The sequence below is a fragment of the Nelumbo nucifera genome, chromosome 5, assembly GCF_055504915.1.
Source record: "Nelumbo nucifera cultivar China Antique chromosome 5, China Antique-T2T, whole genome shotgun sequence".
Classification (NCBI taxonomy): Eukaryota; Viridiplantae; Streptophyta; class Magnoliopsida; order Proteales; family Nelumbonaceae; genus Nelumbo; species Nelumbo nucifera.
Genome location: NC_142653.1, coordinates 9,478,460 through 9,501,531, shown reverse-complemented (window position 1 = coordinate 9,501,531; position 23,072 = coordinate 9,478,460). Strand labels below are relative to the sequence as shown.

The 23,072-nt window shown below is 37.4% G+C and overlaps 3 protein-coding genes across 5 annotated transcripts; all 3 read right to left on the bottom strand.

Moving 5' to 3' along the window:
* Positions 1-2,730: 2,730 nt before the first annotated feature.
* LOC104607179 (putative carbohydrate esterase At4g34215) lies at positions 2,731-5,269 on the bottom strand. 3 transcript variants are annotated; one of them, XM_088888601.1, is made up of 3 exons: positions 4,940-5,268; positions 4,344-4,823; positions 2,731-3,389 (listed from the first exon to the last, which is right to left on the bottom strand). In XM_088888601.1, the coding sequence occupies exons 2-3, from the start codon at positions 4,815-4,817 to the stop codon at positions 3,159-3,161; spliced, it is 705 nt and encodes a 234-aa protein (XP_088744727.1). In that variant the 5' UTR covers positions 4,818-4,823; positions 4,940-5,268; the 3' UTR covers positions 2,731-3,158. The 3 variants fall into 3 exon arrangements, with proteins under 3 accessions (XP_088744727.1, XP_088744726.1, XP_010271049.1); XM_088888600.1 differs by having other exon boundaries at positions 4,344-4,847; positions 4,940-5,267; XM_010272747.3 differs by having other exon boundaries at positions 4,344-5,269.
* Positions 5,270-13,876: 8,607 nt separating this feature from the next.
* Positions 13,877-15,377, bottom strand: LOC104607188 (putative carbohydrate esterase At4g34215). The gene is made up of 2 exons (XM_010272757.3): positions 14,689-15,377; positions 13,877-14,448 (listed from the first exon to the last, which is right to left on the bottom strand). Exons 1-2 carry the CDS (start codon positions 15,241-15,243, stop codon positions 14,236-14,238), a joined length of 768 nt encoding a protein of 255 aa, XP_010271059.1. The 5' UTR covers positions 15,244-15,377; the 3' UTR covers positions 13,877-14,235.
* Positions 15,378-19,921: 4,544 nt separating this feature from the next.
* LOC104607194 (microtubule-associated protein RP/EB family member 1C-like) lies at positions 19,922-22,774 on the bottom strand. Its single transcript, XM_010272771.3, has 7 exons — positions 22,440-22,774; positions 22,100-22,255; positions 21,845-21,951; positions 21,062-21,281; positions 20,869-20,982; positions 20,403-20,717; positions 19,922-20,241 (listed from the first exon to the last, which is right to left on the bottom strand). Exons 1-6 carry the CDS (start codon positions 22,545-22,547, stop codon positions 20,439-20,441), a joined length of 984 nt encoding a protein of 327 aa, XP_010271073.1. The 5' UTR covers positions 22,548-22,774; the 3' UTR covers positions 19,922-20,241; positions 20,403-20,438.
* Positions 22,775-23,072: the final 298 nt, after the last annotated feature.

Genomic DNA, 23,072 nt, shown 5'->3' with positions numbered 1-23,072 from the left:
GGTTTAACAGCCCGAATCAACAACGATCGATTTTAAAACCATGCTTAATAATAACAATTCGGGCTGTTAAAATATTCGAAATTCAAGTATTGGATTGGTTTATATTGTAGATTTCCTACTACAAGTGAGTGGAGAGGATCAAAAACAGACTCGATTTAGTCCACATCCATGCTAGCTCATTCCTGCATCACCTTGCCACCCATCAAATCATATATAGCTCATAATCTACATTTTTTCTTGTTGTTTTAGTTTCTGTAATTAATATAAATATTTTATATAATAGATAATAGATAGTGTAATAAGTGATTATTAGGTTATGTAAGGGTGTTAGTCAATCACTAAATCTAACCCCCAGTTAGGGGTGTCAATGGACCGGTTTTGGATTAGAGTTATCCAAAACCAAAATCAATTTTGTGCGGATTGGATGGACTAACAAGACATTGAATTGGATCAATTCAGACTTAATGGTCCAAAGTATTTATTGGATTGGATTGGACCTGGTCCATTCGTAATGAATTTATATTGGATTGGGTTGGATTGAGCCAATATCTGATCCATTGATAGAAGATAAGAATATAAGTGTCAATGGACCAGGTTTGATTTAGATTTGATGTAAATTAAAACAAATTTGAACATATTGGATGGTCCAGACAATGAATTGGACCAGTCCAAATGATCCAAAATATTCATTGGATTGGATTGGACCTAGTCCATTTGTAATGGGCACACATTTGACTAGATTGGATTGGACCAAATCCAGTCCAATTGACACCCCTACCTCCAGCATTTCTTGGTCTTTAAGGGCTTTTGGGCCTGGCCAAAATCTAATGGTGTCATGGTATGAATTACTAAAAAAATCTAGGGTTTTTACTGTTCAATCCACCCTCAAAAATCTTAGCTTCACCGTACAGTTGGGGTAAGTGCTAGCTTGGAATTGATGCCAATTCATGGGTAGGCCTGGCAATCTTGATCCTAACCCATTTGACCCAGCCACCTTGGAACCCACCCAATCTATTGGTGGGTCAATATGGGTCAAGTAACCCATTAGGGTCAATGGAAAAGGGTCAGGGTGGGTTGGGTCAATAGTACCTATTAGGGTTAGGATGGGTTGGGTCGCACGGGTCAAGATGGGGTAGGTCAAAGTCAACTCTATCTATACTCACCAAATCTAAAAAAATATAAGTTGCAATGATTTGAATTCATGCCTCCAACTGTAAAGACATCTCATTAGACTTCCAAACCACCATGTCACATTACATTTTCAGATTAAAAGTGAAATAAAATAGATTTTATTAACTTTCGTGTTCACATGCAATTTTATACAAAAGCAATTTTATGAAAAGGACTTTTATGAAAGCACTTTTACAAAAGTACTTTTATACGAAAGCATTTTTAAGAAAGTACTTTTATAAAAGCACTTTTACATGAAAGTACTTTTCCGAAAACACTTTTATGAAAGCATAAAAGCATTTTTATAAAAGTACTTTTATGAAAGCACTTTTACAAAAGTACTTTTACACGAAAGCATTTTTATTAAAGTACTTTTATGAAAATACTTTTATAAAAGCATAAAATGACTTATAAAAGTACTTTTACACAAGCACTTTTATAAAAGTACTTTTACGAAAGTACTTTTATGAAAGAACTTTTATAGATGTACTTTTGTAGAAGTACTTTCATAAAAGTACTTTTGCGAAAGCACTTTTATAAAAGCTTTGCATTTCTGCAATTTTTTTGTTATTTTTTGCAGTTTCTGTAGTTTCTGTATTTTCTAGTATTTTCTGCATTTTTTACAATTTTTTGTGCTTTTCTACATATTTTTTGCATATTTTCTTATTTTTTCTACAAAATTTCTGAAATTTCTATAATTTTTTAGTTTTTTGTATTTTTCAGATTTTTGGTATTTTTTGTATTTTTCTACAATTTTTTGGTACTTTTTTGCATTTTCTGCATTTATCTACAATTTTTGCATTTTCGGGTATACGGGTTGACATGACTCATTTTTGTCATGTCGCAGTCTTAAGAGAGATTATTCTTTCAAAATTTATTACTTTGGGTATATGGGCCAGCCCGACCTATTTTTGTATTTATAAGTGATGGTAGGTAGGTTAGTATGGGTGAGGGTAATTAATGGTCAATATGGATGAGTCAAGTGGGTCAATATGGGTGGATCAGGGTGAGTTAGGGTTAGGGTGGGTTGTAACCCTTTAACAAGGATTAATGTTGCATCATGGTGGATTGATGGGTCAATATGGGTGGGTTGGTATTCAACCGTTACCCAACCCACCCATTTGCCACCCCTACTTACGAGTGAATATGGGTGTTATAGGTGAATGCATTTATAATTTTGAATTGTTATAGGTCTGCAGTTGAATTTAGAATTCTGAGGTGAAGTACAGTCAACTTATCCCAAAAATTCTAATGGTATGGGCATTAAAAGATCTACTAAAGGCTATGTTTTTTTTATTTTTTAATGTTAAATGAGGAGGAATTACACAAGGTGGGAGATATCAATTGAAAATCTATGTTTGTTTACAATGCAATTTTATATATATTAGGACAAGTGCATGAGAGTGTAAACGAAAAAATTGCAAATTTAGTTGATTTTTGCCTCGGGGGATGTACTTTATTTTATTCTGGTTTTATTTTAACTGTCTGCAATATAAATAAACAAAAAAAAAATGTATATAAAATCTGTAGTAAAATTAAACCAAAGAATTGGACACTTCATTTGCACCAGTGATACAAACAAACAAAGACTTAGCCTTGACAAGGAAAATACCACGACAAGTCACATTTAGCCCATACGAATAAATGACAAAAATGCTACTTAGCAAAATACAAGTAGAGGGTTCAAGGATATATTTGAAAAGCTCGAGTGGGGTTCACTCACGTGTGCTTTGCTTATTCTTACTGCCAATTTAGTTCAGGAATTCGGATACATTTTTTTGGTGAACCCACAAGGCCACAACACTTGTGATATTGTGCACTATACAACATTTGTATCGCATCTATTGCAGTGGGTCAATTTGCTAACAACTCCCATATTTCATCGGCCCAAAGGTTGTTGATCCGAATCAGGTGGTCAGGATCGTTCAAGCACCCTAAGCTGTGGGCCCATTGAAAAAAGTTTGAAAAGTGAAAACAAACCGTATTATCTATCTCCTGGGAGCGTTACTGGTGATAGGGATTGAACCTTGAAAATAATTGAGGAAGGCGTCAGCCAACATCTCCCCAAGCGTTAATTGAGCAGGTGTTGTGAGGTGCAAGTTATCTACTTCAAGTGGCAGTCCCTTGGCGTCAACGCACCTAACGTTTGGTAGGTCGGTTCCCAGCTGAGCTTCCCTTACCGTCTCTATGAACGGCCCTTGTCCTGATGCCAGAGCCACCTACACATACACCAAAAACTTTTAGATGGGTTGTGGGTCTTGACCCTAGGGGTGATCATGAGACAGGCCCAGGCCGGACCTTGCACCTGTGACAAGCCCACTAGCCTGGGCCCGGCTCGGGTTCTGGGCTTTCCAGGCAGGGTTGAAATAGAAAGCCCAAGATTCTTGGTCCCACTTCTCCACTCCATACTGTGCTTTCCCTTTTATACGTTCAGATTCAAATAACTACCACTGCTAGAGCCAAAAGATTTCTCGGGAAAAAAAGAAACAAACGTTGATTGGATGTATTGTAGCCACACTGGAAGAGATACCCAAATGTTAGTACTGGTCTGGTGGGGCCCAAAATGGCATAAGGTTGGTTAAAGTTAGGTGATGGACCATGTGGACGTTTGGATTGTAATATATTAATTTATATAAGATAAAATGCTATCCAATGTCATATATATTAGGTATCCAACTGAAAATTACTCTACGGACTACGGCTCGGTCTGGGTTGTTGTACTCATCTCAACCAATACCCGACTCCTGAGACATTTGATCCAAGCCCAAAATAACAAACTCACTATGTAATTGTAATCCCAACCCAATGTACCAATATCGCAACCTGTTGACTTCCTCCGCATGTCAAAACTGTTGGATTTGGACTTCTAATGTAAAGAGATGAGCGGAGGGTTTGAACTTTGAAGCCTCCATAGCAGCAGCCCGCAGCCAGCAGGAATGAGGTGTAGCTTCTTAATGTAGTAACAGATGGAACATTCTACTAGTCTAGAACAGGTTTTCCTAAATGCTCAAATCAAATGAGAGGCACATGCACCAACCAATTACTAGCTCATTCTATATAATTGCAACGTGGGATCATACCCATTTGTCTCAGATCAAACACTCAAGAGTCAACAGTCGAGAGAAAGAAAAAATAAAATAAAAGTCGGCAGATAGATAGAGAATTAGAGATACCTGGATTATTGGGATCATAGGAGAATTGAGATCAGAGAGTAGGTTTTGAATGAATTTCTCTAAGTTCTCCTTGTACGATTGGGCGTCGGATTTAGACAGGGTGTCGCTTTCACCCTGGTACCAGAGGATTGCTCGAATGGCTCCACCCTCATTGAGAGACGCCATAGCCCTCCTCACCAACTGATTGTACAGGTGAGTCCCCCGTGCCCACTCGTGGATATTCGTCCCTCCCACTGCGCAAGGCACCAAACCCACCACCCCAATGCTTGAATCCTTGTCCCTTATCACGTTTGCAAACGCCAAACCGGGTCCGACTCCGCACGTCTTATTCACATCGATGTCGGCGTGAAGAGGCTCCGCAGCTTCCTCCCATCTGAGCTTTGCACTGAACCGGAGAATCGACGGTTTTGGTTTGATTTCGGGAGGGACTAATCTGTCCCATTTCTCATCAACGACGCCTCCTCTGCCGGCCATGTTACTCTGCCCGGCAAGAAGGAAGATGTCCTTGTATAAAAACCCAGATCCATGAACCACTTGCGCCGGTTTCAATAACCAGGCATAAGCCAAGAGGATGAAAAGTATCAATGAGAGCATACCTTGCGTTCAATTCACGGCGTTGTATGTTCGTAGCTGAGAATCCTCCCTCCCTCTCCCTCTCCCTCTCCCTCTCTCTCTCTCTATGTTAGGGACGAGACGATCGAAGTCGTTTTCCTTATTGGCCAATAAATAATAATAATAATAATAATATAGAAAAGAGTCGAAGAGAATCCCAAGAGAGAAGCCATGGCTTAAGAAACAAGTCTGATCCGTGACAGATCTGAAGTGGACTAGGAGGTCTATTGTCTGAATTCACATTTTCTTCCTTTTTTTTCAGAAGGGGTCTACACCGGATTATGCCTGTAAAGAGGTGCTTTTCGGTCTTCCATACAAAATCTGCCGCGTTATAAAATAAGTTATTTGATATAAAATTTTGATATCGCCACATGGGACTTCTCTCTCTCTTTCACTGTTTTCCACGTTTTCTTTATTTGGTTTCTTACTTTCCTCCATCTTCTTCCTGTTAAACAATTTCGATCCCTTGAATATGGAGTTCAGCGTCCGTCATGGGGAGATATTCCCAATGGAAGGTTATAATGGCGTTGGAACGGCGTGGGCACGGGCCTGTCCTGAGGGAAGTTTATCTCTTCAATATGCTACACAGATAGATAACGTGGCTTGCAATGAATGGAGGACCAAAAATGTTCCTTTCTTGGTGCATTGCATCAAACTTTCCTTTATACTCTGTAGAGTGTAAATTCTTATATTTTATATGTATTTATACTCTTTCCAAACTGAGCCTTAGACTTAATTGGAAAAGAGAACAACTACAAATAAATAGAGTTTAAAAGTTAAAACCTTGTATTTTGTATCCTTTTAAAGTAAAATTCTCAATTAGTATCCTGTATTTTGGGTTTAGTGTCACTTTGGTTTTCAAATTTTAAAACGTGCTATTAATAATCCATCAGGTATCTATATCAAGTGATATCATATGCCATTTACAATGTCAAAACTATCTTTTAGAAAAACTTAGTTCATCATCTTCTATCTTGAGACTAAAACAGTGCTCTATGATTCAAATCAGTTCTTGAAGAGAAACTGCTTGAGAGAGAGAAAGAGAGAGAGAGAGCAACAATCTCCTCACAACATAAGTCTTCACAAATTAACAACTTGAAAAAGAGATCAAATCAGTCCCCCACAACATCCCATACCCGCCATATATTAGGAACATCTCCCAATGATAATATAAAAAATGATGATATCATCATTAAAAGATATTCGCAATACAAGGCGGAGATGTTCTATGATGTGGGAGGCTGGTTTGAACTCCTTGAAGAAACAAGTTTATTAGTTCAGCATGAACTTCAATTAATAGAGTTTTTGTGAGATAAACAAAAATCCTTGACGGGAGGAGGAATTCTCTCGATGAAGCTCTACCAACAATGGTTGCTCATCTTCAAAGCCGCATTACAACATGACTATATGAGGGGTTCAATGCCTGGTCCGCTCCTAACAAATACAACATGATATCCATCATACAACTTCTCGACATATCCACCGTCTTAAAACAATAAGCTCGAGTTAGGGTCTAACCTTCCCTTCCACGTCACTTGTTATCCGAACCCAGGCACAGTCCATGCCAAGGACCAAGAGCAGAAGCACGGCAACTCCTGTTTCTTTCTCATTTTCTCCTTAATTCTTTCCTTCCTGTTGCTTCTTCTCTACCAGCCAAACATTTGAGGGGAATCATTTGGTTTTTGTGGGAGTCGAATAATTACTGTGCAAAACTGTACCAAAAACTTATACCATCTTTATCATCTTCTTGAGGAAGAAGATGATGAATAGTATTTTAGTTTTGAGAAGAGCATTTAAATGGTTGATAAAGAAAATTAGATGACACTTGAAGAGTATTTGTGTCTTTTCATATACCACTTAACATCTGATAATACTGATTAACCACAGCTATTAGATTGACAGTTTTGAAAGTTTGGGTACTAATTTGGTGTATTTTAAAGTTAGGGGAGCAAAGTGGCACTAAGCCTGAAGTACAAGATACTAATTGGGAATTTTCCTATTTTGAATGTATTTACACTGTACATTTTTGTATTTATACTCCTCCCAAATTGAGCCTTACAATTAATTATTTTTATGGGTAAATTGCTAAAACCATCCCTGAAGCTTTTGGTTATTGATGAAAGCTTTATTGAAGTTTGGTAAATGCAATTAATTACCTTCTCTCAACTTTGTGACATAGTTGCATGTAGATACCCTTTGTTAAATCTTCTAAAAAGAGTCATGAAAATGTTCATAATACCCATGTAGTTACTTTTGATCAAAATGTTTATTTTCAAATTTTTATCCTCATACAAATCATTAGCCCCAAGCCCCCAACCTATTCAATCTCTTTTTTGAACTTAATTTATTTTCCAAATTTGAGCTTCATATCAATCATTCAAAGGCAAACCTACAACTATAAATTCTCTATTTTTTTTAGTTTATAAAATTTGTATTGTTTTTTCAGTAGAAACCAGCCTCAATAGTAATTGTATGAGTATTTTGAACATTTTTGTACCTCTTTTTATAAGATTCTAACAAAAGAGGTCAACTTACAACTATATCATAATATTCACAAGAGGTTTCAGCAACAGTCAGAAACTTCAGTAAAGGTTTCAGCAATTTATCCTATTTTTTCTTTTTTTTATAAATAAATACTAACGTAAGCCACATGCAATTAAAAAATAAAAGTTAACAGGTTATATAATTAACTATTATGTCTTTCATCCAAACCAAGGCAAGCATCAATTTAACATTTTTCCAATCTTCAGCCTTCAGGAGGAAGCTTAGAAAACGAGTTTTTGTTTTGGGGTAAACGAGTTCAGATCTCCATTCTTCACTTTTTACCTGCACTTTCACTAGTGTTTAGATACGTATAATAGGGCACCTGCCACTGATAAAATGAATGCAGATAAAATGCAACGGTTTCAGGCTTTGACAGGCAGTTTTGTGGGTAGAAAAGGCATTCAGGAATTCCTACAATTTTTTTGAGATCAAATCAGCCCCTACAACTACAAGATTGCGCCCCCCCCCACACACACACAACGTCCCAAGGCGTATTCCCCCGCCTTGTATTGAAAACATTTCTCAATGATGACATCATCATTTTTTGTATTATCATAGAAAGATGTTCTCAATACATGACAGGGATGTGCTATAGGATGTTGTAAGGGGCAATTTTTTTTTTTTTTTGGTGGGGGGGGTGCTGATTTGAACTCAATTTATTTGGTTAGAAGGTAGGTAAAACTCTTGTTAGAGGCTAATTCTCAATCTCTTCAGAGCATCTTCATGCTCATTGAAAATTTCAAGATTATCCTTTCACACAATCTATAATCAACCAGCCCATAAAGTCAAGATATGCACTTACCTGTTCTTTTGCTTGGACTTGGTCCACTTCCCATGATTTTTTAAGTTCTATCCTATACTCCTAGGGATGTCAAAGGACTGGAAATTTGATGTCCGATTCAACTCCAAATTGGATTATTTTGGATTTAGATGTAAAAACTTGCATTCGGTTAATAATCGAATTGGATGCAAATTTAGGGGGTGTTCTTATTTTTAGATTTTGAGAAGGGGAAAAGTTGGTTAATAGTATTTTGGTTCTTATTGACCATAAAAACCTATATTCTTTATTCAAATTTTTGTAGGGATCAGAGAAAGTTTATTTTTCAAGGTATCACTTACTCCCATCTCCTAGGTGGATAAATAACTTTCCCACCTGGATGAAAAATTGCAAACACTTGAATAGGACAAAAATGTCCCTTTTAATAATAGATTTTTATGATTAAAATGGTCATTGCCCTATTTACTAGAAAATAAAAGAACATGGGTAAACGCACATACCCGGATAAATTCAATTAAGTGCATTTACCTAGGTAAGTAACTTAACGAAAAGCAAACGGAGCCTTAATCCCATTCAATCCAATTAAAATCTAAGTCCCTACAAAAATTATTATTATTATTATTATTATTATTATTATTATTATTATTATTATTATTATTATTATTATTATTATTATTATTATATAAAATTTATAATTGATAAGTTTAGCATTTTATATTTATATACATATTATAAATATAAGTTAAAAATAATTAGGTTTTTTTAAAAAAATTTTAATTGCATAGTCATTTTTAACAAGATGGTTTTGAATACAGATTTAAAGGTTTTATGATTGAATGCCGATGAAGATACAGCTAGATCTTTATGGACTCGATGTAACTGTGTTTTGATTATTGTTGAATGCATTGGCCTTAAGGTTATAGTAATAATTTTAAAACGAAAAAAAAAATTAAATGTTGGTCACTTTTCTATTTAAATCACATAAGCTAGCCAAACATTTATACGCTTTAATTTAATCCTTATGAACAACTTATAGCTAGGGGTGAGCATTATTCGGTTAAAACCAAAAAATCGAACCAAAAATTTCAGTTTCGGTTTGTTTGGTTTTTGAGTATGTCGGTTTTGATTTTTAGAATTACAAATTTGGTTAACTGAATAAATCGGACTTTAATATGTATATATTAATATAATTAAATTTGCTTTCATAATATATGATAAATTATATGTTATAATATATTATATAGATATATTATTAAAATTTGGTTTTAAACAAAATAACCAAAAATTTTTTGTTTTGTTTATTTTGGTTTTTATAAAATTTCAGTTTTTATTTTTTCAGTTTAGTTTTTAAAATTTTGGTTTATTCGATTCGATTTTTAACCGAATAAACCCAAATGCTTACCCCTACTTATACCTTGATTACCATCTCATCCGTAAATTTTAAAGTGTTTAATACATAAGAATGATATTGCCAAAGTATACATTTGCTCTTATGAATTATGATACTATTAGCAAGCCTTAGCAAACAATGCCTTTTTCTCTCTTATAAGTTGGTGTTTTGCATTGATGCTGTTGCTTCAGAAAACGGCCACGTCTACACCACACCAAGAAATGTAGTCTTGTTTGGAACCGTTGTTCCAGAAAATATTCACGCCTTGGAATTCAGGAAATGTGGTTTGAAAAAACGTTAAATTTGATATTTTCTCATTTTCGTAACTTTTGCTGCCAATAGTACCATGGCGTGGCATGCCAAACACTTACTAAATTGTCAACCTCGCATGCATTTAAACTTGTTCCGTGAAGTATTTAGCCAAGAAGTATTTGTTATCACTTCATTCTGAGCTTAAATATGCGGTTTTGGCTCCGATTCTCACAAACTTTTGTTGCCTTTTTCCAAATAATACATTTGTAACATCTGCCACCTTCACACAATGAAACTCCGCGTTCATACCCTGATTCTTGTTTTGTCGTTGGGTTTGAAAATTTGAAGGGATTCGGGTAATTACAACTTTTTTGCCAGAAAATTACATTAATACCTTATATACACCATCAACAAATAAATTGAGATCTCTTGCCAATAAAACATGTTTAAACCCTTTAACAATATGATCTGACACCGACTATCTCACCATAAGAGTGGGACCCATCGTAAAAGTGGGATCAGTCATGTATGAGACGTGCAGTGTCAGATTGTATTGGTATAGGATATTTAAACGTATTTTATTGGCAAGTGATTCAGACTCTCAACAAACTTACCTCTCACATTTTTTTGACGTAAAAAAAAAAAAAAAATCACCTTTACAATCTACTGCATGGTTTTTAAAACCGATCCGGTGATCGAATTGGTCAGGGGTCCGGTTATCGGTTCAAATGGTTCGACTGTTTGATCTAAATAGTCGGTCCATTCTGACAAAAAAAAATAAAAAAATTTTGAAAAATGGTCAAAATCATTTAAACGGTTCAAATGATTAACTGACCGATTCAGCGGTTTACTTACTAAAATCAATAGTTTTGAGAAAAAAATGGTTTTGAGAAAAAACGAAACTGATTAGATGACCGGTCCAACCGTGTGATCCGATTTTAAAAAACATAATCTAATGAGAGCTGTAATTTCATCCATTGCTAAAAGGTAATCCTGACCATCATCTTTATACCAGTTCATGCATCAGTCCTCTTCATAAATGATAACGATAATAATTGACCATCAAATACAATGGAGATAGGATCAACTGAGAGCAATAGCTGTTGAGTGGGCTGTGAAACGGAAAATAACACTCCACACGAGTTATAAATAAATATATGAGGCTCACAATCATTTAACCTCTCATTGTGAGCCTTATGTATTGTAAAATTGATGTGGGGAGTGATCATTGATTTAACGGCCTGATACAAGACTATCTCATTCAGTTAATCCTAATTGAATATGAGATTGAATTAACTGAATGCAACGGCTGTGGAATCAATGACATAATTTGGATTAGTTGATCCGGTGGATGAATTAGGGTTTTCATATATTTTATGGTAAATTTCTTAAATTATCTTTATGATTTATTGAACTAATTAAGTGTTGAAAATTGACTAATTCTATCGTTACTTTTTAACAATTGACTATTATTTTTCTTATTGTCAGTAATAGGAGGATTAAAAAAACTATTTTGCTCATCATTCTTTTCTAAATTTTCAAAATAAAAATTTTGACACCTTTCTCAGCTTTCGTAGGCTCAACTCCACTGCCCTCTCTCAACCTGTATTCTCTGATCTCTCTCTCCCCTCTTGATCTCCACTCTCCTCTCTCTCCCCTCTTGATCTCCACTCTCCCCTCTCTCAACCTGTACTCTCTCTCTCTCTCTCTCTCTCTCTCTCGCTCGCTCGCTCGCTCGCTCCCTACCTCCGCGCTCTCCCCTGTTCCACCGCCCAAGCTACCTCTGAGCGCATTCAGAGGTAGTGGATGAAATTTTGATTCCATCCATACTCCCCTCTCTCACTCTCTCTTCTTTCTCTCTCATCTCTCCCATGAATATAGGAATCGATGAACCAGGTCCAAAACCCAAAATGTTGATTGTGGGTTTGAACAGAGGTTGACTTCAACGTTTTAGGACCAATTGTAAGTTGCAGACGAACAATGCCCGTCATTGTTCTGTTCGGAACCGCTGCAAGTCAATTTCCAAACTGTCGGTTTCTAACCTTGCAAATCATGGCCTGGCTCCCAACTCTCTTCGATCCAACAGAAGAACCCATTAATACGTAAGCAGCGCATCTCTGTCACCGACTCCAAATCTAACTCCGACCCCATCTCCATCTCATCATCATCTTAGATTCCGTGTCCATCTCGAACTCCGGTTCCGTGTCTGTCTTCATCTCCGACACCTACGCTATCTTTGTCTCATTTGAAATAGTGCCTTAAGAGGTGTTCTCTGAAACAATAGTTTCTAGTTCAAGAAGAAGAGAGGTATCAACGGCTTCTTTCTGTTAATTTTAAGTTTTTAATATCGTGAGCTTGGGTTGCAATGGCTTCTTCACCGATTTTGAATGATTACAGCTCGGGTTTTGCGTTTTGTCTGCTTAAAACATTAGAAAAAATGAACACTTCAGTTCAGAATTAGCGTCTCCAATCACTCCTTTTTCATGAATTAGCGTCTCCAAATTTCTGCTCACGCAGGAAAATTCACGAGCCCGGGATGTGGTTGTGAAATTGTGATGTGGCGTCGGAGGAAAATTCACAGCCCAACAAATCTGCTTCTGAAAAGTTTGTGTTATTGCTTACAAAAAATAAAAATAAAAAATGAAAAATGAAAATCCATGATATGATCAGAAGTTCTGATGCACAAGAGCAAATAGAACAGACTTTAGACGAGCCCAGTTGTTGCTTCTACAATCGGCAAACAAAGAAGACAATTTCTTTTTCTTCTTCCAGTTGTTGCTTCTGCAACTACCTCCCAAATGGCAACCTGAGTGTGCTCCTCCACGGAATAGGGAAGGGCGGAGCAGAGAGAGAGAGAGATGGGAGAGCAGAACAATGTCTGTCATTGTTCTGTTCGGAACCGCTGCAAGGCTTCGTTGCCACCGCCGCTCTGTTCGGAACCGCTGCTCACGAATGTCCGTCGACTCCACCGCCGCCCCTCGTCCACCTCTGCTCACGAATGTCCGTCAGGGTCTGACGCCACGCCATCGGAACTGCTTGAAATACTATGCCGACCTCGCCTCACAGCTCGCTGATGATTGTCGAGACCGTTTTGATTTCCGAAACACCACATTGTCAGTTTGTTGCTTCACTAAATGTGAAACTTGTATACAGGTATGGTGAGGCTTCGTCCGCAAGATTCAACCAGGAAGGAGAGAGAGAGGGGGGAAGAGATGGGAGAGCAGAACAATATCCGTTATTGTTCTATTCGGAACCGCTGCAAGGCTTCGTTGTCACCGCCGCTCTGTTCGGAACTGCTGCTCACGAATGTCCGTCGACTCCACCGAATGTCCGTCAAGATTTGACGCCACGCCATCGTAACCGCTTGAAATACCATGCCGACCTCACCTCGAAGCTCACCGATGATCACCGAGACCATTTTGGTTTCCGGCACATTGGCAGTTTGTTGCTTCACTGAATGTGAAACTTGTATCTGTGGGGGTTTCAGTTTTTTTTTTTTTTTTCGTGATGGCAAGATATAGACTGTCATTGATTTTTCGGGAAGGAAGCTTCTTGCACGAGAATGTCGCCGACTTGTAGATTATAGGCGATTTGAATGGTTATAAGAAGGGTAAATTAGGTATTTTTGAAAATAATAACAGTCACGTGATATATATTTGAATGATTTATGAAAGTATTAAAACAGTAAAAGTAGAATTAATCAATTTTAAAACAAGGATATAATTAGTCAATTAACTAAATTATAAGGATAGTTTAAGAAATTTATCCCATATTTTATTACCAATATAAACATTATAATTGATTTCACAGCTTGATGAACAGAGATTGTCCTCAGCTAATACTTGCTCCTAATAATAATAATAATGTCCAATACCAGCCATCGACTCATCCCTATTTAAATGTAAAACGCATTATTGCTTTGATATTGAGAAACCATATGGAAGACCCAAATCATATGAAAGATACGTTTCAAACGGCTGTGATATACGTGACGTGAGTAAAGATTAAGCCCACATTGCAAATTATACAGCTAAATTGGCTAATTAATGTACACACAAGACACATAAGAAACTAACAACAACTTACATCCTTCGTGGAAGGAGGGATTGACACAAAGGCCTCACTGGCCAAATTCTTCAAGTGAAGTAGTGGACCCCAATGCCATTGTCCTTTGTCCATTCTTGCATAAAGAGTAAAGAGGACGACGACTACTACTACCACTCCAGAATCAATAATCTGTAGTTATTTGGAAATCTTCAGTGAACCAGTAAAACCCCAAAAGCCTAATGTGAAAGGTCTAACTCTAATGATCTAATCTAATCAGTAGTAGTGCTGGGTGCGAAGTGGGTGAGATACGTATCAGCCAACATGTTTCCCAGCAGGACCTGGGCCTCCGTCGTTAGGTGGAGATTATCTTCCTTCAGCGTCAATCCCTTCGCATCAACGCAGTAAACATTGGGTAGTTTGATTCCCAGTTGCGCTTCTCTTACCTTCTCTATGAATCGACCGTCTCCCGATGCAATCGCTACCTGCATAATGATTCACTCTGTTCATCCAAGGGCATACCGGACTAATATACATTCACACATAACATACCGAGTCGCTACTGTTTTTTTTTTAACTTAAATGGATCGATTCAAAATTACGAGCCAGCATCTTAATGCAGTGGGATTCGAGTACCGAATCGAATAGTTGACTCAGATCAAAGTGTTCCGAGTCACGAGTTAGAGGTAGGTGACTGTGAGACTAAAAGATATCGAGTTACGAACCTGGATGACCGGAAGCGACGGGGATTGGAGATCGGCACGAACATCGAGGATGAATTTCTCCATGTTGGATTTGTAAGAATCGGCATCGTGTTGGGAGGAGGTATCGCTCTCCCCTTGGTACCAAAGCAGAGCCTTCAGCTGGCCGCCCCCTTTGACGGACTCTCTGGCCCTTCTCACCATGTTATCGTAGAGGTGCTTCCCTCTCTCCCACTCCTTTATCGCCGTTCCTCCCACCGCACACGGTACCAGACCCACCACTCCTACCCTCGAATTACGCGCCCGGATCCCATTGGCGAAGGACATCCCAGGTCCGACCCCGCACGTCTTCTTGGCGTCGATATCGGAGTGAAGGGGCTCATGGGCCTCCTCCCAATGCAGCTTGGCGTTGAATCGGAGGATACAAGGATCAGGGCGGCACTCAGGTGGAACAATCCCGTCCCATTTCTTTCCTTGGGTTACGCCTCCTCGTCCGGCCATATTGCTCTGACCGGATAAGATAAAAATTTGTTTGTTGCCACCGGAGACTACATTCTGCTTCGAGCTACTGCTTCCCATCTTCTCCCCCAAACTGTGTTTAGTCTGGTTCGATGAATTCTCAAAGAAGTAACGGGAGGGAGTGAACGAGTTGGAAACCGAGGGGTTGAAGACAAAAGGCTAGATCGAAAATGTGCCTCTCTATTTTGGGAAAATGTAAGACCAGTACTATTTATTTTGAGGCTAGTCTCACTTTGATCCCTCAACTTCAAAACGTACAAGTTTAATCCCTGCCTTAATGTCTTTAGCACTCCGTCAGATATCTCTATCATATTGTGACATGTACAATTTAAAGTTTTTTGAAATATCAAAATTATCCTTCAACACTGTTCATTATTTTCTTTATCAAGAATCAAGATTGAACCAAAGTAATATATGAGTTTTTGACTAATTGCTTTTCTTTACTAGTTTCTAAGAGATTTGTGCATTTAGATGGTTGATAAACAAAATTAAATGACACCTAAAGGGCATTTGTATCCTTTCACATGCCACTTAATGGTTTATAATAAATTACCACCTTTTAGGAGTTTATGTATTTGATTGGCACATTTTGAAGTTTGGAGGCCAAAGAGACTAGGCCCAAAATACAAGGTAATAATCTACAATTTTCTCTTTTTTTATTGGATAAATTGGTTTAATAATTGTAATTACATCTTCTGAATTTTCTAACACAGTTGCAAGTAAATTCCTCTGATAGAATCTTAGCAGAGTCACGATAATGTCCAAAATACCCATACAGTTTATGTCTGACCAAAATGTTTCATTTTCCATTTTTTTCTTCAAGTTAATAGCTACTTCAAACCCTTTTAATCTACTTTTCAAATTAATTCATTTTCCAAATTTGCTCTTCATATCAATTGTTCAAAGGTTAAACCACAACTTTAGTTTTAGAAAGTGTTTGGGACCAATGCATTCCACAAGCATTGGATTTAGTGCCATAGCAAGAAAAAAACGGAATTAGCAAAATAACAGCTTTTTGATCATCTGCTTCTAAAAAAACGTTTTTGCAATGATTAGATTGGGGATTCGGGAAAGGAGAGGTTTCTTGAAACATCAAATTGAAGTTTCTTAAATCGCCTTGGTGGTCTTTAATCGCTAAGGGGATCTCACACATTGAAATTTGAAAAAATTGACTTTTTTTTTTTGCAATGTCACATAGTTGCCATTATAAATAAATTATAATAATAACCCAAATCACTTCAAACGCCTCGTCATCCTACATCCCATTTTTTTGTGTTTTTAGAAAATCATATGAAACAAAACGCTTGTGAAATAGGGTCCACTTGTGAAAAGGAACGGTTATGAAATGCTTCAGTGTCAAGCATTCCCTTAAACTCCTTTTTTATTCATAAAGTTTGTTATGTTTTACTCTTTTTTTCTGAAAGAAGCCTTAATAATAAATAAGTGGGTATTTTGGACTTTTTCATGAAATTTTTTTTAGAGGACTCTGGAGATCTACTTTTGTCAAAGAAGTTCAGGATAATTGGTTGTAAAAACAAACTTAAAAGGAAGGTCAAAAAATTCATAAGAGGTTTAAGGAATTTATTTCACTTTCTACTAATTCCTTTGAAGCATGGTCCCCGGACCAGCGCCAGCAATTTATTTCAGCTCAGTTTGGAAGAGGTACAAATGCAAATATGTAGTTGCACTGGACATATTTGCATTTGTACTCTTTCCAAACTGAGCCTTCATTTCCTAAACCATTAGGACACCAACCAGCACCAGCAGATTTGGTCTTTGAGGAAGGGGTAGTGCATTCAAGGCTGGTCCAAAAGACATTGCCCATTTAACCTGCAAATCTTTGGTTTTTTGTTCTCACGAGTCACGTCAACCATGCATATAACACAGGACAGGAGAGGGTTAAATCCTCGGGCCTCCATTTTAGGAGGGATGCAGATTGCCTAGTGACCATCTCAGGCTTAGCAACCGGAATCATCAACTGTGTTGAAGATTTAAGGTTTCATTTGGTTTGTGGGAAGATTTGGGTGGAATGGGATGGGATGGGAAAGTGTAAAAATTTATACTTCCATTGTTTGGTTTTATATATGGGAAAAGCATTGTTCATCATCTCCTACCTTTGGACTGTGTCGCCAAAGACAGTAGTTCGAACTAACCGGTAACAGAAAACCATTCAAATTAAAGAGAAACCTGTTTTTCCTATTTGGAAGAAGAAGAAAAAGGAGGAAGGGGAGTGACTATTCATCATCTCCTACCTTCGGACTAACAGGTAGCAGCAGACCGAACCCCCATCTCTCTCCATTTCTAAATGTTACTCGCATATTCCTCTCCTTCTCCCTCCATCCTCTTCTCCATTCGTTAGTCCTTTGTTGAACATCTCTGTCGGCGGCAAGGGAAGAAGTACATCAGAGTACCAGAGCCATTGGTGAAATCTCACCGAACTAGCTCCTGCTTTTGGGTTCAAACGGGTAAGGGGAGGTAGAAAATTGTCGATGGTTTTTGTGCGACCCCTCCAGCTCCTACTTCTCGGTTTGAACGTCTCTGTCACCGAACCAGCTCCTACTTTTGGGTTCGAACAGGGAAGGGGAGGTAGCAGATCATCGATGGTTTTGGTGCAACCCCTCCAACTCCTGCTTCTAGGTTCAAACATCTCTATCACTGAACCAGCTCCTACTTCTAGGTTCAAACGAGGAAGGGGAGGTAGCATATTGCCAAAGGTTTTGGTGTGACCCCTTCTAGGTTCAAACATCTCTATCACTGAACCAACTCCTGCTCCTGCTTCTGTATTCTCCACACAAGCCATTCCTCACTCCCTCGTCTTTCTTAAATTTTTCCACTGGGGTAACACAATTTTGGTGTAACCCCAAATCCACAACTTTCGGATTTGACATCCCACATTTTTCTCATCCCATCCCTCTCTTTCCCTCAAAACAAATGAGAAAAAAAGGAATATTTTTGAAATATTCCCTTTTTCTCATCCCCATCCCACAAACCAAACGGAGCCTAAGCATTGGTTTGAGCATAATATTATTGATATACACTATAATTGCATGTTTAACATTTCAAAGGAGAAATTAGACCTAGCAAAAAGCTGATCCAACCAGCAAACCCGATCCAACTTAATCCAAAAAACAGGGTTAGGGTTTCATATTTAGCTATCCAAATTTGAGAATGATACAACCCAATTCAACTTGGAAAAAACTAGATTGGGTAATGGGTCAACTTGCTAACCCAAATTGTCAAGTCTAATTGAGATTATTTATGCATTGTTAGAAGTTTACACTCTTTAATTTTTACTATTTAGTCTTTACTCTTTATTGTTTATTCTTTGAATTGTTAAATATTCAAGTTTTTCATTATATTTTTGGAATTTGAAGATTAATTCTTTCAATTTTGGCATTTTCATGTATTTTTTCTTAAAATTTCATTTATTTTTTTCAAATAACTTGAATTGACCCATGAGCCAACCCTGACCCAAACATTTAAAGTTCGGGTTTTAAAAACCCAACCCAAATTTCAACCCGAAGTATCTTAACCCAACCCAATTGCCAGGTCTAAGAGCAATTCATAATTATACTTGGTTTCAGGTTTCAAGATTTGAAACTAAGAATACTTGGGAAAGGTTACTAATGATTAAAAACAGGGTTTTCTTCAAACTCTTAATATTTGTTGTACCATTAATCCAATACGCATTAGTCAATACACATCAAAACATTGCGATATTTATAAGTAAAACTTCAACCAATTAGAAAATCCACTTGAATTTGAATAAAATACGAGTTGATTGGTAATCCGCTTTTAGGCATGATACTAGGACTTCCACTTGTATGAAAATGTCAACAACTGATATTAGGACTTCCGACGGATGCAATGTCAAAGTACGGTCACCACAACCATTAATTCATAGCAATTTCCGCCTCTTTGAATTACTTCAAAACCCACCGATCAAAAAATCTACAACATCCATTTGGATGGAGTCAGGTAAAATAAATATTTCATAAAATTAGGTTTTCCTGAATCCTATACCAAATCTACTTTTGAAACTCAATGCAGAAAACCAATGCAATGAACCAAGACACCGAAGAAAATTCCCTGCACTTGATCTTGTAAAACAAGACCCGATAGTAGTTCTTGATTCAATCCTATTGTTTTGAACAATCGACAAAAGAAAGACCACATCATGTCCTGAAAAAGATACACAAAATAGTCTCTGAACAGCAACGATTTCTCAGAGATCAGCTCAGTGCTACCAACACCACCTAAGTAGCAATTAGGATCGGTGATTACAAGTTGCATATTAAATGCAACACTTCAGAACTGCAAACCCAAGGGTTTGTTGTTATGGTAATGCTTCAATTTGTTTTTCTAAATGCAGATGTTTATAATGAAGTATTTAGTAACATTATATATTTGGACCTCATTATTCAATTTCACCTTCATATTGAGTTGCTAGGGCGTCCAACGGATAACTGAACTTTTATCATCACAAACAATAGCCCCTTGACAAAGACTCAGCACCATTACAAATTAACCAACCAATTTTGACTCCAAAAAATTAAGACTTCAAATCTGTCCATAAATTGAAAAAGAAAAGAATAGAAGTTTCTTCTATTCCATACTTCACCTGTGGAAGCATAAGAACCAGGCTATTTGCTGACTACTGTAACAATGAAAAGTTCATTATGCTACCAAAGAAAAATCATTATGGAAAAAAAAAGCATCATATCGAACATGTTCCAACTTCCAACAGGAGAATAAAAGTGCATTTAATAGTGGTGAAAAATGAAAGATTCAAGACTTGAGATATAAAGAAAACCGATCAAGTTACTAATAAGGAATTTCAACTGTTTGCAGATGGGGCAATTCCTATGATCAACAAGTTGATGTTCAAAGAAACCCATTTCTTCCAAGGCTGTCAACTAAAAGTAATAAATTGCTGCAACAGCAATCCTTTTCAATTGTATATGACTAGGCAACCGATCGGGTCATCCCAAAATATTCTATCAACAATTTATCACTGAGCCTCCAACAAAGTAACATCTAATTGGTAGTTAGGTACTCCTGAAAACAGAAAAAAAAGGAAAAAAGAAAGAGGAGATGAGTTTATTATCAAAATAAGGAAATAACAGAAAAAAATGACATCTCAGGACAACAATCCTGCACAATATGAACTTTTGCAGCACAGTTACAACAGTTAGCATTGGGGTAGCCAGCTTGTTAACCTGAAAGAATCAAAATCCTCCAGACAGCAAGAACTATCAGCAACTCACAAGTGGAGAACCACTACAATGAACATCAGAGGCATCAGATATCCTTTGCCTTGGAGACAATGTTGAATTGGCAACTGCATCAACCTCAAGAGTCAATATGTTTTTTCTCTTCTGACTTTCAATCTTGGGCATGTCCTCTGCTCCCTCATGAATGGGACTCAAGGGCTCTGGTCGTTTCTGCTGCTGGGCTATCATGGCTTGAGCTTCTGCCACCACTGAGGCACTGTCAACAGTGGCATATAGTATCCTCTGTATTGCACCAACAATCTGCAATAGAATAATATATATTAATTAATGACAAGCTTAAAAATACCATCACTGGTATTACTCAACAAGAAAATACTATTATTAGTATTAGTAGAAAACTAGAAATCCATTTCAAAAGGACTCCACATGAACAAGGATCATAAGACATTACAGGTAAGTGCTCAATCTCAGGACACTGACACAACATCTCAATATCCCTCAACTTTTCAAAGTAGAAGTCTCTTTCCTTCTCCAGACTATCTACTGACAGCTTCAGCTCAGTGATCTGCATGACATTTAACGTAAGATCATCAGGTTCAATCTTAGATTAACATTCCATCTCTTCTGCATCAAAAGCATTTCACCTGTTTATCATAATCTGGCCCCCCACTAGAAACAGGTCTACCGGTCTTGACTGGTTGATTTGTTGAGTGGACAGAAGATTGGTCATTCCTTCTTGTGTTGTGAGAGGACTGAGTTTTGGGAGCAGCAGTTGATGTCTTGGTAGAAGCTTGCATGGGTGCAGTTCTCTTGCTTGCATCTTTTCCTCCTTTACAAGCTTCCCTTCTTTCTAAAGCGTTGTAACTGAAATATAAAATCACTAATCAAACATACAGAAGGCTAGAATGTTTTATCCTAGTTAGAGAAACCAAAAATGGTTGGTACAAGGAAATCCAAAGGTACAAAAACAAAGCAACCAAGAATTTCTTTCTAAACTTCCAGTCTTCTGAAATGCAAAAAGCACAGTAAATAAAATGAAGAAAGATACTTTATCATTAAAAGCGAAACTAGGATACCAGAAACATAAAGCTGTTGCCGTTTACCATTTCTCAAGGTTGCAATTATCTTTCCAGTTGATTTAGGACAACTTATATCTATAAATAGCAACTTTTCAATCACAGTTCACAACAGAGAACTAATATTATAAAAATGCAGTGAACACATATAATAATTGAAGTAATCTATATCGCACTAGTGAAGTAAAATGTTTAAGCACTATTATAATTTGCAATTCAATTCTTTTTGGTAATTCCAACTTAGCAACTAGGAAATAATAAAAATAGGTTGCTGGAAATGATTATATAAATTAAATGAAAATAGTGAATTTTCAAACCAGAAATTGAATGGAAACAATAAAGAAGGGTTACTTGTTCAAGAGTCCACCATTGACAGAATCACAGTATCTCTTCATCCACTGCATGAACTCCAGATTATCAAGAGGCCTTCCTTTCACAAGCTTGTTAACCTCAATGTGCTAGTACCCAGGAACATAAAAATATAAATCAGGAAGGAGACTAGAACGTCGAACAAACCATAAAAGAAGAGATAAAACTTCCAATAAAAGAGTAAAATATCAGATAAGACTCAAGAGTAATTAGAATACGAGAGAAAGAGAGATGTACCTTTGTAATCTTAAGTTTATTGAAAACATCCTGAAGGACCTTGTAATTCTGGATCATCTCGTACTCGGTCTTGGCGTCGAAGTTGACCTTGTGCATCGGCACAATCCCTGGATGGACGGCGTCCATTAGTTGACACTGAATCGCACCAGAGGCAGCCTGTGTGGATAAATCCCAGTGGATCAGAAACAGTTTCATCGAAACGGAAAATGTTTGAATTTTTTTACATGCAATTTCAGTTAAAATAAAAACAAATAACTAATATATATCACATATTTAAAATTCTACATGGTTTTTGAATAGTTAGGGTTTAAAACCAGAGGGCCTTAAGTAGAAGTCAAACCTCTTCAACTTTTGAAAGATTGAGTTGGAGGGTGGAGTTAATCCAGGCAAGGATCTCTGATCTACCAACGAAGTATGCAGAGTCCATCATCCCGATATTGGTCGCCATTATTTTACCTGTACAAGTATCTTCTTCTCTCTGCTCTCTCGCCTTTTTTCTGGGAAGTGATTGGAGAAAGAAACGGATGATTGGAGAAGGGAAGAATAAGAAAGATAGGGTTCCTGCTGTTTAAAATGAGAGGGGCGAGTGGGCGAGCGGGATTCTAGATCCCTGTTTCAATTCAAATTGAGGGGATGGGAGACCAGACTAGAAGCAGACCTAACCGGGTCTATTTTGTAATAGAAAATAAAGGGATTGGTTCGCTTAATAAACCGCGCGTGTCGTGGCTGGGTCGAAGCAGGGGAGAATTGTTGAGTCCGGATCTCTTGTACACACAAACTCTGCCACGTCTATTCACGTATAGAGATCATTTCATCCTCTTGTAGGGGAGATATTCCCAATTCACGGAGTAGTATGTCGTGGGTAGGCGTAGGCAGAATTCTCACGGGCAGATAATCCGAAGTCAGAATTGTTTCAGACAAAAGATAAGGCCTTCATTAGGGCAAAGGCGCAAAGCCAATCCGCCGCGCCTTC

Coding starts and splice junctions, on each gene's coding strand:
- LOC104607179 (XM_010272747.3), bottom strand. CDS start 4,937: ATGCTCTCATTGATACTTTTCATCCTCTTGGCTTATGCCTGGTTATTG. Junction 3,390..4,343: donor CTATGATCCCAATAATCCAG/GTATCTCTAATT, acceptor GTGTATGTGTAG/GTGGCTCTGGCATCAGGACA.
- LOC104607188 (XM_010272757.3), bottom strand. CDS start 15,243: ATGGGAAGCAGTAGCTCGAAGCAGAATGTAGTCTCCGGTGGCAACAAA. Junction 14,449..14,688: donor CGTCGCTTCCGGTCATCCAG/GTTCGTAACTCG, acceptor ATCATTATGCAG/GTAGCGATTGCATCGGGAGA.
- LOC104607194 (XM_010272771.3), bottom strand. CDS start 22,547: ATGGCGACCAATATCGGGATGATGGACTCTGCATACTTCGTTGGTAGA. Junction 21,282..21,844: donor AATGGTGGACTCTTGAACAA/GTAACCCTTCTT, acceptor TTTATATTTCAG/TTACAACGCTTTAGAAAGAA. Junction 20,983..21,061: donor GGCCAGATTATGATAAACAG/GTGAAATGCTTT, acceptor AATGTCATGCAG/ATCACTGAGCTGAAGCTGTC.